The sequence below is a fragment of the Callorhinus ursinus genome, unplaced genomic scaffold (assembly GCF_003265705.2).
Source record: "Callorhinus ursinus isolate GAN/ISIS: 27379988/994484 unplaced genomic scaffold, GSC_fseal_2.0 scaffold18, whole genome shotgun sequence".
NCBI classification, from domain to species: domain Eukaryota; kingdom Metazoa; phylum Chordata; class Mammalia; order Carnivora; family Otariidae; genus Callorhinus; species Callorhinus ursinus.
Window position 1 is genome coordinate 12943221 of NW_027397080.1, and position 15712 is coordinate 12958932.

Below are 15712 nucleotides of genomic sequence, written 5' to 3' on the forward strand. Positions count from 1 at the left end.
CAAACAGATGCAACATGGGGGCGCCCCTGGCACAGGAAAAGGCACTTGTGGGAATAGACAGGCACTCAGGAAAACATGTAACACACTGCACACGTGTAGCATCCCCGTGCCTAGGGACATGCAACATTGCAGTTCACACTAGAGTATGCACCAAGCATACCACACTGCAGCGCACATATGTGGCTCCTACATACAAGTGACCCAGAGCATTCAGCACGTATGTGGCGCTTGTAAGCTTGAACATATATAGCATCTCTATCTATAGGAACAGCCAACATACATTCCAGACCTGAGCACATGTTAACACACTGTGTATGTGTGTCGCGATTGCATGCACACAGCCAGGCAACATTGCAGTGCACACATAGGGCACCTGTGTGCATAAGCATATGCAAAGTTCAGCGCACAGGAGTGGCACCTGCATGCACAGGGATATGCAATTTGCAATGCACACGGAGGAGGGTGGGGCAAATGTTTCAGCCCCCCCCCCCGCCCCCGGGCCCCGGAGACCCTGTCTTCAGGTGCGCGAAGCTGCCTTCCGCCTGGGGTATCGCTGGAGGGGCGTCGCGGATCGCCGCATCCTGCGGTCCAGGAGGCCGCGGGCGGGGCAGGGGCTTACCCGGGGCTTCTCCCGCGCCGGCGCCTGGGGCCCAGGGCGGGGAGGAGGAGGGTGCGCTTGGCTCGGCTGGCGCTGCTCCCCCTTTAACAGGAGGCGGCGCGCGTCGCCCCCGCCCCCCGCCCCTTCTCCCGCGGCTCCTCGCGCCCGGCCTGGCGCGCGCCCCCTCCCGGGCCCAGCCCGCGCAGGCGCCGCGTCCCGCCTCGGCCGTCAGTCGGCCCGGCGCGCGCTGCGGGCAGCGGCCGGAGCGGCGGGAGGAACCGGGTTTGGCGGCGGCGGCGGCAGTGGCGGCGGCGGCGCTCGGAGATCGAGGATGCGGCGCCGGCTTTTGGAGCCCGGGGCTGCGGCCGCCGCCCGCGAATAGGAGGCGGCGCGCGGCGCGGGCGCTGCTCGGGGCGGGGGAGCGGGGGGGGGGCGGCGCGGCGAGGAGGCGGCGGCAGGAGCCCGCGCCCGGCCCGGCGCCCGCCCGCCCCACGCTGCTCCGCGGCGCCTTTTCTGCACCCGCCGCTCCGCGGAGCGGGAGCCTCGGCCCCTCCGCGCCGCTGCCGCGAGCTGCCCCGCATCCGGCCAGGCCCCCGCCTTAGGGATGGCAAACTTGCGCCCCGTGGCTGCCTCCGCCAGCGCCGGCCCCCGCTCCTGCTGCTGACGGCGCCCAGGTGAGTGCTCGGTCCCAGACCTCGACCCGGCCCTGCACCGAGCCCTCCCGGCGCGGTCCCGAGTTTCCGCACCGGCCCTGACTCGGGGGCGCTCCCCTGGCCCATCTCTGTTGAATCCTCCCCCTCCCGAACTGAGTTCTTTCTGCATCTACCCAATCCCATCTCTTTGGGAAGTTCCAAGCCTGGGGCCGAGGCCCCTTTCATCTCTGGTGAGTCCCTTTTCTACCCCCTTCCCCTTACCCATTTTTGCTAAAGCCCTCCCCCACAATCCTGACCCCGACCTTACCCTCATTGCTGTCTCGAGTCTCTTCCTATCTTAGCCTGGATCCTGGCAGTGCGCCCCCCACCTTCTTTAGAGCCCCTTTCTCCAACCTGCAGCTCGACTGTGTATTTCCCCTTAATCGCCCCTCCTCGTCTGGATGCCGGACCCTGCTCCTCCCCTCCACTCATCTCTGCCCAGAGTCCTTCCTATGCCCATCCATGTCTGCCCATAGTTACTGCCTTTCCCCGCGCCAGTACCCCGACCATGCTTCCCTTCTTATTTCTGTCCCGATGCCTCCTCCCCCATATCTGCCTGGAGTCTCTATCCCTCGCCAATCTCTGCTGCAAGTCTCCTCCTCCTCAGCCTGGACTTGGGGCCGTGTCCCCCATGTCTGCTCCAAGCCCCCTCCTCTCCGGCCGGGTTCTCGACTGGCCCTGCATCCCTGGCTCCCGTGTCCATCTTTGGTCGGAGTCTGTCCATCCCCCATCCTTCTCTTCCCACCCCTGGGGCATAGAGCGGGGCACCAAACGCACCCTCCCGCAGCCCCGGGGTCTGGCATGATGGGGCGGGGGCAGGGGGGGTTGTAGGTTGTGAAGTTGGCGGCCACTCCCGCAGTCAGCTCGGTCCGAGGGAAGTCCTCTGCGCCGCGGCCGGTGCAGAGCGGGCGAAGAAGGGTCTGGTGCCCGCGGGGGGAGGGGCTCCCGGGCCGGAGATACTGCCCGCCTCACCAGCTGCCGGCCGGGCCCCTGGGCGTCCTCTGGCGCCCCCTGCCCGCAGCCCCGGACCCGCCGCCCCTTTTCCTCCCGCGGGGTAACCCAAGGTTTCCGCAGCCGGAGCAGCAGCGGTGGCTGCGGGACTGGCGCTGGGAAGTCCCTGGGGAAGAGGAGGTTGGCGGGCGAGGCCGGGTGCCCCCTCGTGCTAGCCGTGCGGAACAGTTCTGGTTGTCAGACCCTATGCTCTGGGGGCAGGGTGGGGTGGGGTGGGGTGGAGGGCTTATCCCAGCAGGGATTCAGAAGCCCTTTGAGCTATCAGGGACAGACCAGCAGGATTGGCCTCTGGATTTGAGATGGTCTGGATGGGCTTGTTTAGGCTTGGGCAGGTGTCCCCAGGGAGCCTCTGTCTACCCCATGGCAGTCCCCACTAGGTGGTGGGTGGGGGCAAAGGTGGGCTCAGTCTGGTTTGGGCATGGCATAGGCAGGGGAGTCCACCTGGCCCTGGGACAGGGCAGGCACCTGGGGAGTGTCCCCCTTGCTGCCATAGGGGTCAGTGTGGACTCTGGATGGGTTATGCCTTGATGGTGGTGGTGGTGAGGCTTGAGTGACGGTCTTCCCTGGACTGAGACTGACAGATTTCCCCCCTCTTCTTCCCTTCTCTGCTCACCCCCATTACTCTTCAGAAAGGGAGAGGTCTAGCCTGGGGTGGTTGTGTGTCTGGTAGGCATTTCTGTAACTCAAAATGAGGTCTCAGATGGTCTCTGCACTCTTTTCTCCCTCCCAACGCCCAGGTAATGGAGCTGGGTAAGTAATTAGTAACTCAGCTTTTGACCAGATGACCTGGGTTCAAAAACTGTGTGACCTAGGCAGACTATATAACCTTTCTGAGCTTCATTTGGTTCTCTATAATATGGGTCAGTGATAAACGCCTCATATAGTCGCTGGAGAATGAAATTAGATTGTACAGAGTGTTTGGCACCTAGTAATGCTCAACAATGATGGGTTTATTGGGCTGTCTTCAAGGCCAAGGTCAGGCCCCTCTCCACACTACTCCTATTCCCAGAGAAGTGCAGAACAGGTTCTAGTGACTTCACTCTAACCCCCAGGATAATAAAGCCAGAAACTACCCAGCTCCCAGAGTGGATCCAGGGAGCCTGTAACTGTCAGCCTATCCCCTCCCTCACCCATCCTTCACCATCTGGGTGCTCTGGATCTGCTGGACTGCTCTGGGATCAGCTCTGGCCAGAGGGGCATCAGTGAAAGCCAGGCCAAGGTCTCTGAGGTCCTGGTTCAAGTTGGGGAGGTAGGATAAATGCAGGGAAGAAACCCAAGTCAAGGTCCCCAAAAGTAGGCTTGCCTGTTAGGGGAGCCCACGTGGGAAATCAGCACCAGAGGAGCACATGGTGCTCAGAGGAACCTCTTACCTCTCCCCAGGGGGTCAGACGCCATCAGGAACTTTCCAGGACAGTTAGTGCTCCAGGTCAGAGTTAGGGGGCGACCCGGCCTGAGGGCCCCGAGTTTGAAGAAACCTGGCTTTGCCGGGAGTGGCTTGGTGAAGGGCGGGTAAGGGGGAGAGAGGCGCTCGAATCCGTGGCGTTCTGCTGCAGGAAGTCCTCTGGGCAGTGTGGCTGGGCCTGGGTCCCACCGGGGAGTGGCAGCCTCCCAGCCTCCAGTCTGCCCGGGCAGCCCTGACATTGGGGAACAAAAGCTTTCGGTTCCTGTAGCAACGGCGGCTCCAGCTGCTGCAAAGTTCCGGGGAGGCGGGCGGAGGGCGGCTGAGTCACCGCCCCCTCCCCCCGCCGCCCTCGCGGCCCCGCCCCCCGTCTGCCTCCCCGCGGTGGGCGGGAGGGCCCCTCCCGGGACCGAAAGACCCCTGAGCTAGAGGAGGAGCAGCCTTCTTGGCCGGGTGGAGAAGGCGGGGCCGCACTCGGGGGAGCCCCCTCCCCTCGGTCCTGCCCACCAGCTCCAGAAGCTGGATGGAGGTGTGCGCCCTCCTGGGTACCAGAGCTCTGGGAGAGGGGTCCTTGAGGACCCTGCCACCCGGCCAGTGCATGGGCAGGGGACCCGAAGGCCCCGAGTGGGAGGTCCCCGCCCGCGTGGCGGCCTGGACTCGGCCCTGCAGCGAGCGCCCGGGAGGCGGAGGGTGAGTGACGGGCCGGCGAATTGGAGCTGCCAGGTGGATAAACGCGACCGCGGTGCGCACCGCCGCGCCCCTCCCCCACCCCCGCCGCCCCTCTCCTGCCCGCGGCCGGGGCTCCCGGCGCTCCGCCACCCAGCGCCGCTGCTCCCAGCCCGCAGGGCGCAAGGGGCTCGATCCCGGGAATCCCGGAGACCCAGCCCTTGCCCTGAGGTGCCCCCCGCCCCCGCTCTTGTCCCTGCCAGCTGCTGCGAAAGCCTCCGATTCCCTCACTGGGGCAGAAGGGCAAGCCCGAGACCGGGCGGGCCTGTGGGGTCTCAGTGTGCTTGAGCAGAGGGTGGGATTCTCGGGTCTGCGGGCGGGCGGCAGGCATGCGGGGGAGGTAGCCCGAGGAGCGGGGGAGCCCCCCCCCCGCAGCGCACACATCTCAGCCCACTGAAGTCCTGAGGGAGGAGGCCTTTTGATTATCCTCTCCATTAACCTCCTGACCCAGGAAGTTCTTCCTCAGAGCTGAGCTCCATACCTGTCCTCTCCAGCTCTTGGGGCACGTTTGTGATCTTACTGGGCTTGGAGGTGGCAAAGCCATTTCCGTGGTTCAGCCCAAAGGGCCTTTCCAGAGATACCGGTGGACCTCAGCAGGGAAGCAGGGAGAGTCTGTGAGGTTCTCAGGCAGAGGGGAGAAGGGGAAGGGACTGTGTGAGTGCTCTGCCTGGGCCAGGCTCTGTGCCAGGAACTCACTGGGAGGTTGAATGAGAAGGTGGACTCCATTGCACAGAGGGGGAAACTGAGACTCAGGGAGGGGGGATCACGGCTAATAACCACCTGCCCAGCCTGTGAGGTAAGGATCCTTCCAGGTCCCCTCCCAGAAGAGGCTCTCTCTGACTTAGCTTGGAATTGTGCTGTTTGCCTTATTTTATGGATGGGGAAGGATATTAAAATAAAGGGCCCCAGAGGTCTTATGTCACCACAGGAACCACGAGGGTCATACACACCCAGGGTGAAATTCCAGAATTGGTGTGAAGGGGGTGTCTGAAGGAGACTGATTGGAGGAGGGGGCTTGGGCAGGGTTTAGAGGTGGCTCAGTTGTACAGAAGCCAGGCTGTGTCTCTGAGGGTCTGGACATAGCACTTCTTGATGGGTCGGAGCTATGGAGGAGGGAGCAGCTGAGGACCAGGAGGTGGGATTGGGGGGTGGTATCTGAGCCCCCAGCTTCAAGAACACACAAAGGAAGGAGCAGCAAGTCAGATCCTGCCTGACACTTAGCTGGCATGTGCTAAGCCTCAAACAGCCAGCTACCTGTGTGTGTATTCACACGAGAGAGTACATTTGCATCTCTGTACAAGTGTACAAGTGGCTGGATCTTTACACCTTGTACATGTGAGTGCCTGTACCCTGGTGTGCGTATGAATTCACGCATTTGTGGCTTCACTGATCTGTGTGCGTGTCTGTGTGCGCATGTGTCTTCACGTGCAGAATGCCTGGGAACACCTGTCTTTTCATGTGTCTGTGCATATGTGCTTTTGTGTGCATGTCTGCATGGCACAGCAATGTTCCAGCTTCTGTGTGTGTGTGTGTGTGTGTGTGTGTGTGTGTGTGTAGATTCCTTACCCTGCTCTAAGTGGGGGAGGCAAGGCCAGTTATAATGAGCCCCCACCTTCCCTCTGCTGAGCTGCAGCTATGGCCTGAATTTTGCAGCCTGCTTAAAAATAATTGGGGGCAGCGGGGGGATTGGATGTCACTCATCATCAGCTCCTGGCTTCACCGGTGCTGCAGCAGGCTGGGCGGGCTGGACAGTTTGGGACACGCATGATGTGGGGCAGGGAAGGCCAGGGCTCTTGTGTCCCTTTTTCAGTTCTGGCGGGAGGAGTGGAGACACAGCCTGTTCTGACTTCTGCCCAATAACTCCACATGGGTCTTTGGAGGAGGCTGGGGTGGCTCCTCCCCAGGAAATGAGCCTGCCTTGAGCTTGTCCCCCTATGCTCCCTTTCCCCCATGGCTGGGGAGGGGCAAGTGCAGGATCTGGGGCAGTGAGGAGTTCCATGGATGGTGCACAGGGATTGGAATTCTGGGGTTCTAATTCCTGCCCTCCCACCCTCACCCCTCCAGCCACTGTTGAGGCTCCTAAAGAGCCAAGGGGAAATCTGTGCCTGGGGAGCCTCCGGGTCTTGGGAACATCTGGCCACACCTGTGAATTATCCTGTTTGTGACTCAGTTCCCAGGGCTAATGGCTTGTCCATCGGGCCTGAAGCCTGGGCAAGGAAGGGGACAGAGCAAGAGGCTATTGGTGGATGAGGGGGAACCCCAGGCTGGGGCTTCGGGTCCCGGCTTCCAATCCCACCTGGATCACTCTTGTGTGATCTTGAGCAGGTCGCCTCCCCTTTTGGAGCCTCATCTTTTCTCCTCTAATGTGGAGCAACCAGGCTCTAGGGGCTCATCCAGGGCTGTGAGCTCTGCTGCCGGCACGGAGGAGGGAGGCAATGGGGATCACCTCGGGGGCAGGGCTGGAAGCCGGACTGAGCCAGCCCAGGTGCCAGGCTCTGTTTTCTGGACAGCTAGGGTGGAGGCTGTGCAGGCTGTGGGCACTGGCCTGGCCCAGTGGGTGGGAGGGTGCCTGCAGGTGCCCTGCCCGCCAGGTTTTGTCCACTTGGGGCCTGACCGCCCTGTGTGTCTGTCAGGGTATGGCCTGAGCCCCTGGTTGCCTGCCCACACCTGGAGCACATTCACACCTGCTGGGGGTTCGGCTCAGCGCGGCACTTGGCGGGGAGGGAGAAATCAGTGAACTCTGGTCTCCACTCCTAGGAGCTTGAAGACTCCTGAGATGAACGAGCTAGCGCGGGGGAGACAACAGGGGATAGAGGTGCTGACTGGGGCTATGGACTTGCAGGCAAGGGCTGCGGGAGCTGTGAGCTGCGCAATAGCTTGGTGGCCTTACTGGGGGTAGTGGGCCATGAGCCAGGCCTTGGACGATAACCGCATGGCAGGAAGGGAAGAGGGGTTAAGGGGAATACTGCACCCATTTTGCAGGTGCCTCGCCCCGTTGCTTCCACCAGGAAATCCACCACAGCGGTACTCATGACGTTCATACTTGCGATGCCCTCCGTGGGCATGGCTCAGGTGTGCGCAGCCCCTGGCACACCGGTGGTAACTCCTCCCCTTTCTCGCCCACTCAGTAAAAGCAAGCGAGTGAGGATGACATTGTTCCGGGAATAACCTTGAATTGCTCTGATTTATAAAAAAGCAAATCGTTGTCAAACATTGCTCCTTTGACAATTACCGCTGGATTACGCGTGACACGCCTCACAGCTGATCACGATACACTGCGACTGAGAACGGGGGTTCTGGAGAATTCCAGTTGGGTGGTGGGGATGGGGCTAGATCCAGGTGTCAGGCCGGATGCCTGTGGCGGGTGGGACTGACCGAGGAATCACAGGGTGACAGAGACAACAACGGATGTTTCTTAAGGGCTTCCAGAGTCAGGCACTCTCCCGCGTGCCTCCATTTTACAGGTAAGGGAACTGAAGCTCCAAGCAGTCGAGTCCCCTGTCTAAGACCACACAGGTGGATGTGGGTGACTTCAAAGTCTTCCCCCAGAGGCCCACCCCCGGCAGCGAGGAGGCCGCGGGAGACCGAGAGCAGTGCCTGGGACTGCTGACCGCCGTCTCTCTCCACAGGGCAAGGGACATAGGATGACCCCAGCCTGTCCCCTCTTACTATCTGTGATTCTGTCCCTGCGCCTGGCCGCCGCCTTCGACCCCGCCCCCAGCGCCTGCTCCGCCCTGGCCTCGGGCGTGCTCTACGGGGCCTTCTCACTGCAGGACCTCTTTCCCACCATCGCCTCTGGCTGCTCCTGGACCCTGGAGAACCCTGACCCCACCAAGTACTCCCTCTACCTGCGCTTCAATCGCCAGGAGCAGGTGTGCACACACTTTGCCCCCCGTCTGCTGCCCCTGGACCACTACCTGGTCAACTTTACCTGCCTGCGGCCTAGCCCGGAGGAGGCGGTGGCCCAGGTGGAGGCAGAGGCGGGGCGGCCAGAGGAGGAGGAGGAGGCCGCAGCAGGGCTGGAACTGTGCGGTGGCTCGGGCCCCTTTACCTTCCTGCACTTCGACAAGAACTTCGTGCAGCTGTGCCTGTCGGCAGAGCCCTCGGAGGCCCCGCGCCTGCTGGCGCCTGCCGCCCTGGCCTTCCGCTTCGTCGAGGTCTTGCTCATCAACAACAACAACTCCAGCCAGTTCACCTGTGGTGTGCTCTGCCGCTGGAGTGAGGAGTGCGGCCGCGCTGCCGGCCGGGCCTGTGGCTTCGCCCAGCCGGGCTGCAGCTGCCCCGGGGAGGCGGGGGCCGGTCCCGCCACCACTACCACGCCTCCAGGCCCTCCGGCTGCCCACACTCTGTCCAATGCCCTGGTGCCTGGGGGCCCGGCCCCACCCGCTGAGGCCGATTTGCATTCAGGGAGCAGCAATGACCTGTTCACCACCGAGATGAGATATGGTGAGTCTGAGCAGGGCCCTGGTGGGGTTGGGTGTGCCCAGGGGGCCCTCTGGGGCCCCGTCTTGGCAGATCCCCAGGCCATTTGTGTGGTCCTTCACCCCTGTCCCCTCTGTGTCTGTCCTTGTCCCGATGTTGGGGGACTTACTCTCGAAGAGTTTGCAGTCTAGGTGGGTGAATGGGGGGCAGAGATCGGCCAATGCGGTGTGGTGAACCGAGGGAGAGGACTCCACACACTGGGATCAGGGAAGTGTGCAATCAAGGAAGGCTTCCTGAAGGAAGTGATACAGGAGCAGAGATCTGAAGGACAAGTGGAAGCCAGCCAAGCCAAAGAAGCGGTGAGGGCATTCCGGGCAGAGGGAGCAGTGCCAACAAAGGCCCCAAGCTGGGAGTGACCGTGGCAGGTCCTGACACTGCAAGTTGACAAGTTTGCCTGGAGGCTGGAGAGTAGGCAGGGAGCAGGGATGTGTTCCTGTCCTCACAGGTCAGTGATTTTTGGCAGTGGCCCCAGGGTCAGGGCAGAGGGCGGTGCCCGGGTGAAGAGGCCTGGGCTTCAAGGCTGCCTTGGAGGGCTGGGCTGGCTCAGCTCCCAGCATCCCCTCTCTCCCCCTCTGGGCCCATGTCTTCTGGGACCGAGGCTGCCAGCAGCTAGAGCTTCCTGCTGACTGGGCAAAAGCTCTGCGAGCCCTGAGTCCTACAGGCTCTTGCTCCCGCCACAGCCACCTTCTGCCGGCCCTCCTTCCTGCAGCTTCAAGGCCCCTAGCCCCTCATCTGGATCCCGTGTGCCTGCTGCACAGTGCCAGGCCTGAGACTGGCCAGGGGGCCTGGCAGGGAGTGGGGTGGGGAGAGGCAGATCTGGGTTCTGGTCCTCAGCTCTGGTACTGAAAGGGAGTTCCCTTCCCTCTCCGGGCCTTGGTTTCCCCATTTGGGGTAACAGGTCCTGGCCTTACCAGCATGAGGATGTCATGCAGGGCTGGAAGTCAGAAGAGGCATCTAGATCTGCCTGAGAGTATTTACAGGGAGGCAAGGGGTCTTGTGTGAGGGCCACTAGGAGTGTTGGAGTATGACCTGTCCCCTCCCCTGCTTTGGAGGCCAGAGCCCTGGAGTTGGGCACTGCCTTTGACTGTTCCCTTCAGCGGATCCCACTTTTTGGCATCAGTTTCTTCATCTGTAAAATGGGGAGATATCTCTGAATTAATTAGAGGGGCTAGTTATCATGACAGCGGCCTCTCCCAATGCAGTGTGGAGGGAGCTTTCAGCCTCCCCCAGGAAACATCTGGCACCATGCCTATCCACGGCAAATGCCCAGTGGCCTTGCTCTGGCCTCTCCCCCTGGCCAGCTTGGCCTTTAACATTGGTCGATGAAGCCATCCGAGTGACAGCCAGGCCGTGGGCAGGTTACGGGCCCTGGAGGCCGGCCTGGGATTTAGTGCCTGCGGGAAGAAATTGAATTTCTCTTCTTTGTCGAACATCAGCGGAGAGCGCCAGGCGTTTATCAGGAGGTTTATGGCTCTTCCTGCCTGGTGGTCGCTGCCTATCACTCTGTGGGGGCCTCCCCCATTGTGCTCAGCAGAGGGCAGCCTCTTTTGTCTGGCTTTCCCTGTGGTCCCTTGGCCCAGTGGTCCGCAGTGGATGGAGCAATGCTTTACCCTCACGGACGGGCACATCTGGGCAGGCTGCCATGTGGAGCACAGAGCCAGGAGCAGCCAGCTGGGCTTGGTGGAAGCCGGAAGCGGCAGTTGGTTGGTAGTTGGGGTGTCTTTGGGGGTCAGAGAGGGCTAGTGATGGGAAGGCCACCATGGTCCCCATCATCATCACAGCCTCTGCAGGGGCCTCTGAGACTGGGGATGGGTGGAGATTGGATGCTGCCTGTCCCTGGGCATGAGGCCTGGTATCATCTCTGAGCAGGGAGCCCCAGGCTCCCAGCTGTTCCACGTCTGACCTCAGCTCACGCCCCTTGTCCTGCTTGGCCTGTTTTCAGGCTCTTTGTGGGGGTTGCCTGCAGGGAGGGCCCTTGTGGGGAGTTGCCAGGGGGTGAGGTTACATCCCTCTTCCTAAGTGGGCTTGCACAGCACACTGCTGCCCAGACTTCCTTCCTCTCCCCTGGCAGGCAAGAGACTTTTCCCCTCTGCCATCTCCTCCCTTCTGCCCGATCTCTTAGGGGCAAGAGACAATGGACGTATGGCTCAGGTCGTTCCATGTGGCAGGGGACGTCTGAGGGCCAGGGCATCATCAGGGCTCAGGGCACTTTGTGCCTGGTGGCAGCGCCGCCCCCAGCCCACCAGGCCGGCTGGACACAGGTACCAGCCACGGGAGAGCCGGCTCACATGTGGAACTGCCAGATGGAGGGCAAGATTGGTGGGGATGGGGGTGAGCAGGAAGAGGAGGACCCTTGTCCCAGCCCCTCTGCTCGGTACTGCAGCAGGGGAGTTGTGCTCCCCTTCCCTGGGACACCCGGAGTAGAGTCAGTGGCACAGCCAGGTGGAGTGGGGCTGGGTCGCTACTGGAAGAGCCCCGAGGCCGGGAGCTGGTGGGCCGCGCGGGAGTGCCGTGCCCGGGCCCGCCTCAGAGCCGAGTGCGTTTGACAAGAGGGTACAGGCGCCTGTTAATTTCACGCAAACTGCCTTTGATAGATCTCTTGTTATTTTTGGTGAGTTGAGCCATAAATTTGTGCCATCTTGCTGCCGCAATCTGTTAAGTGGGGAGAGAGGAAGAAAGGGAAGGCAGGCAGGAAGGAGCTCGGCGGATGCTGGCTGAGGCCGGGGCAGGGATCGGGGGGAAGAGGTAGAGCTGTCACCCTGCAGTTCTTGCCCCACAGACCCTCCAGACCTGATGAGGCCCTGGCCGGGGGGTTCGCTGTGCTGAGTGATACCTGGGAGAGGGCTTCTTTCGCTCTGGCAGCCCTCCCCCTCCTCTCCCACACACCCTGCCCTCCCCGGAGCCACTGTCCCGTCCTTGGCCGGTTGCTGCTCACCCACCTCCCCATCATCCAGGCTCCATTCCTGAGGCAAGAGTTCAAATCCTCACTCCGCCACTGCTGCTGGGTGACTTGGACAGGGGGGCTGCCCCTGGGGGCCTCAGGACCTCCCGTTATCTGTGCATCACTTCCCTGATCCAGCCCCCAGACTCCCCATCATGGCCCAGACTCTTTTCTTTCTTTTTTTTTTTTTTTAAGATTTTTATTTATTTATTCATGAGAGAGAGAGAGAGAGAGAGAGAGGCAGAGGGAGAAGCAGGCTCCCTAGGAGCAGGGAGCCCGATGCGGGACTCGATCCCAGGACTCTGGGATCATGACATGGCCCAGACTCTTGAGCCTGGCCTTCCAGCCCCACCCCAGACCCCGCTGCCCCCTGCTATTCAGCCTTCGCTCTGAATCTGTCCTGCCTTTGACCGGGGCTCCTCACTGGCTCCCCGAGCCCCTGCTTTCTGGACTCCCTGCCTTTGCTTGGGATGTTTCCCTCACCTGGATTGCCCTTTGCCCTTGGTTATCCAGATCTTCCCCATTCTTCCCAGCGCTGTTCAAGCCCTGTTTCCTCTGGGAAGCTACTTCCACCTGCCCAACCCAGTCCTCGATTGGTCCTTCTCCTCCCAGCGCTCAGGCCCTGCTGTCCTCTTTTGGCCAGCCTTGTCTGGTGGCGGGAAGTGCAGCCTTACCTTCTTGTTTGGGGCTCAGACATTGGGGAGGCTGGGCCTCTCTCAGGGCGGGAGACCCCTCCTGGGCAGGGAGACCTAGCACAGGCTGTACATTTCCTAGAAGGACCTTCCAGCCCCAATCTGTGCTGCTGGAGCTCTGTGTGCTACGTCACAGGATGGGGAGGGGGGCCCAGATTCCTGAGACATCTCGGCAGGGACCCAGTCGCAGCCCATCCATCATGCACATCTTCATGTCTTTATCAGGGTGGAGTTTGTGCCAGGCCTTGGGTCGGCTCTGAGTGAATGAGATCTGAGGTGAACCAGACACACCTCCTGCCCTCTGATGGGGGAGAGTGACCACTAGTGTACGGCTTTAAGGTCAAGGCCACAGGCCGAAGTCGCCCAGCCCTGGGTTCAGTTCCCAACCCCACTACTGACTAGCTGTGTGACTGTGGGCAAGTTTCTTCACCTCCATCTTATCACCTGTAAAATGGGGCTAGTAGAGCTATTCACAGAGTAATAGTGAAGATTCAGCAAGAGACTGTGGGTCAGTGCTTAGCACAGTGCCTGGCACATGGTAAATCCCTAATAAATCACTGCGTGTTGTCCTGATTTAGGGCAGTAGGTACGATGTACATGGGCCGGATGTCAAGGGAGCAGGAAGAGTGAGGGATTCAACCACAAAGGGGTGGGAAGGCTGTCTAAAGGAGGTGATTCTGAGTTGGGTTTTGAGGAAGGAATAGGAGTTCACTGGCCCGTGAAATATTTTTTAATTGAATCGCTTTTAAAATTTAATATATTAGGAAGAAATTTCACATCATAAGTGGAAAAGGAGTATCACTTATTTGAAGTAGAAGATAACAGAAGGGACAACCATAGTGAAAACAAAGCAACGGTAGTAAATTCTCGCTAGCTGCTCGTCTCACCTCTCGATTTGTTAGAAAGAGAAATGAGCACGTGCTGGGGACGTGTTGAAGGCTCGGACTGCACGGAGACTTTATCTTGCGTGCATTTGGAAGGATTAAAAGTAAAGCAACCGTATAATTTATCATCTAAACTGGGACATTTGTGAGGTTTTAAAGCAGGGGAGGGGGTCCTATTACTTGCATCAGGGCAGGCATGAACAAGACCACCCCAGGCAGATAGATTGGCAGGAAGTCACCCTAATTAAAAAAGAGACCTGGAAGGGGGAACTGCCTCAGTCCATGATCCAGGGTTGTTTAATGGCACGTTTGTGAGCCTCCCCAAGTCATTTCCTACCACATGCTTTGGGCAACCCTGCAGGAGGGAGCAGCCCATGCAAGGACATGGAAGTGTGAGCGTGTGGGTACAGGGAGGTCTAGTAGACTGGCATTACTGGGCAGTAGCCCCAGTGGTGGGAGATGGGGTCAAGGCTCTGGGACCCTGCCCCCATTGGCCGAGGGCCTTAAGGCAGCAAGAAGTTGGGTGTCATGGGGGAGGCCAGATGAGGTCGGATGAGTCAGGTGTGGTCCCTGCTCTCCAGGAGCTCCTGGCCACATGGGGGAGGTGGCAGGGCCCCAGCTCACTCTGTTGGGAGGCTGGGCAGATAGGCCAGCAGCTTGGGGGAGGAAGTCATCGGCAGGGAACTGGCATTCTGGCTGGGCATCTGCTCTCATGGGGATACCCAGTTGCATTGGACTGCAGAGGTAGAGCTTGGGGTTTTCAAAGCCATCTCCCGGTACCCCCTCCCCGTGGGGTTCTGAGGCACTGCTGGGGGTGGGAAGCCATGGAGAGACATGACAGAGCCCTGTTTCAAGGGGATCTGTTGGTGCCTACTCAGGGCCTCAGGGCCAGCCTCAGGGAGGATGTAGAGAGCCCTGGGAGGGAGGACTGCTTTGTAAATCGCACTGCTCTCCCCGTGGAAGTGATGATTATCGTGGTTATTTTTAACACATTCATGACAAAGGAGGCTGAGGGGGCTGCACTGTGTGGGGTTTGGGGGCAGGGTCTGCAGAGCATGGTGTAGCAGGTGTCTGTAGTCTGCTCAAATGGCAGAGAGCCTGAGCCCACCCTATCTGCCAGTGCCGGTGGGGAGGGGGGAAGCAAGAGTGGCTTCTGTATGACTGGGGTAGGGGAACGCTCAGGGATATCTGGCCCATGTTTGCTGAATGCCTGTCTTCTGTCTAGCTGCTCAGAGCTAGGCCCTCTGTGCAAGAGGAGCGAGATTGAGACCCTCCTATAGTGGCCACAAGAGGGACGAGCCCAGGATACTCAGAGCTGCAGAGGGCGGCAGCCTAGGGTCTCAGCCACAGAAGGGACCAGCATAGCCAAACTCCTGTGTGGTCAGCCTAGGAAGGCTTTCTGGAGGAGGCAGCATTTAACATGTAGAGGATTTTGGCAGATTGAGGTGGAGGAGGGGCATTCCAAGGGAAGGAAACACCAAATGCAGAGAGGAAAGCACGTAGATAACAAGAAGAAGGTGGCATTCCCTTTCCATGGAGAGCTTATTGTATTCAGGCAGTCCATATCTCTTGTTTCATTTAATTCTGAACCTGTAGTAGGATATATCATTTCTATTTTCAGTTGGAGATGTTTAAGCTCCGAGAGGTGAGGCCACTTGCCCAAGGGCACACAGCAAGACTCTGGTGGAATTGGGAATCAAATCTGCATCTGTCTGGCTCTTAAAGCTACGTCCTTCTCACAGGCCCACATGACCTTGCAGCGTGCTTGGCTGCCTGGTGGGGAGAGGAAAACAGGACTGGACAGGTCATCAGGGGCCAGCGCATGCTGGGCTCTGAGGTTTACACTGGTAGCAGTGGGGAGCTGCTGAGGTTCCTCAGCAGGGGAGGCGGAGTGTGTATGGTTTGAGCTGGGCTCCCAGGGGATCACTTTGGAGGCTACAGAAGAGAATCAGTCTCTCGGGTGGGGAGTGGGGAGTGGATATGCAAAGGAACAATTAGAAGGTGGTGTGAAAACAGGATAACAGTAGCAGGTGTGAGGGGCTTTCGGGGGGGGGGCGCGAGCAGGTGGGCGGAAATGACTCAAGGTCCCATGGGAATTAAGAAAGGCGTCTCTGAGGAGGTCCAAGTTGGACTGCATTTTGTTAGAGCCAGCGCCGTTCAGTAGGAAGAGCGCGGCCTCCGGAGGAGTCAGGCAGGCCTGGGTTCGAATGTCACTCAGCCTCTCTCGGGCAGGCGACCTCGGAGCCACTGTCCTCATTAGTAACACGGGAGAACCCATCCTCATGAG

General features: G+C 60.1%; 1 protein-coding gene across 9 annotated transcripts in view; it reads left to right on the plus strand.

The window, feature by feature from the left end:
* The first annotated feature begins 1043 nt into the window (after positions 1-1043).
* Positions 1044-15712, plus strand: part of ADGRB2 (adhesion G protein-coupled receptor B2) — a 36564-nt gene continuing 21895 nt past the window's right edge. For 6 of the 9 annotated variants that reach the window (XM_073903022.1, XM_025856459.2, XM_073903024.1 and 3 more), the window contains exons 1-2: positions 1044-1272; positions 8056-8872. In XM_073903022.1, the coding sequence (XP_073759123.1) occupies positions 8071-8872 (802 nt within the window). In that variant the 5' untranslated portion in view covers positions 1044-1272; positions 8056-8070. Of the gene's footprint in view, positions 1273-4260; positions 4391-8055; positions 8873-15712 lie in introns of those variants that run through there. The other 3 variants (XM_073903027.1, XM_073903028.1, XM_073903029.1) reach the window with 1 other exon arrangement.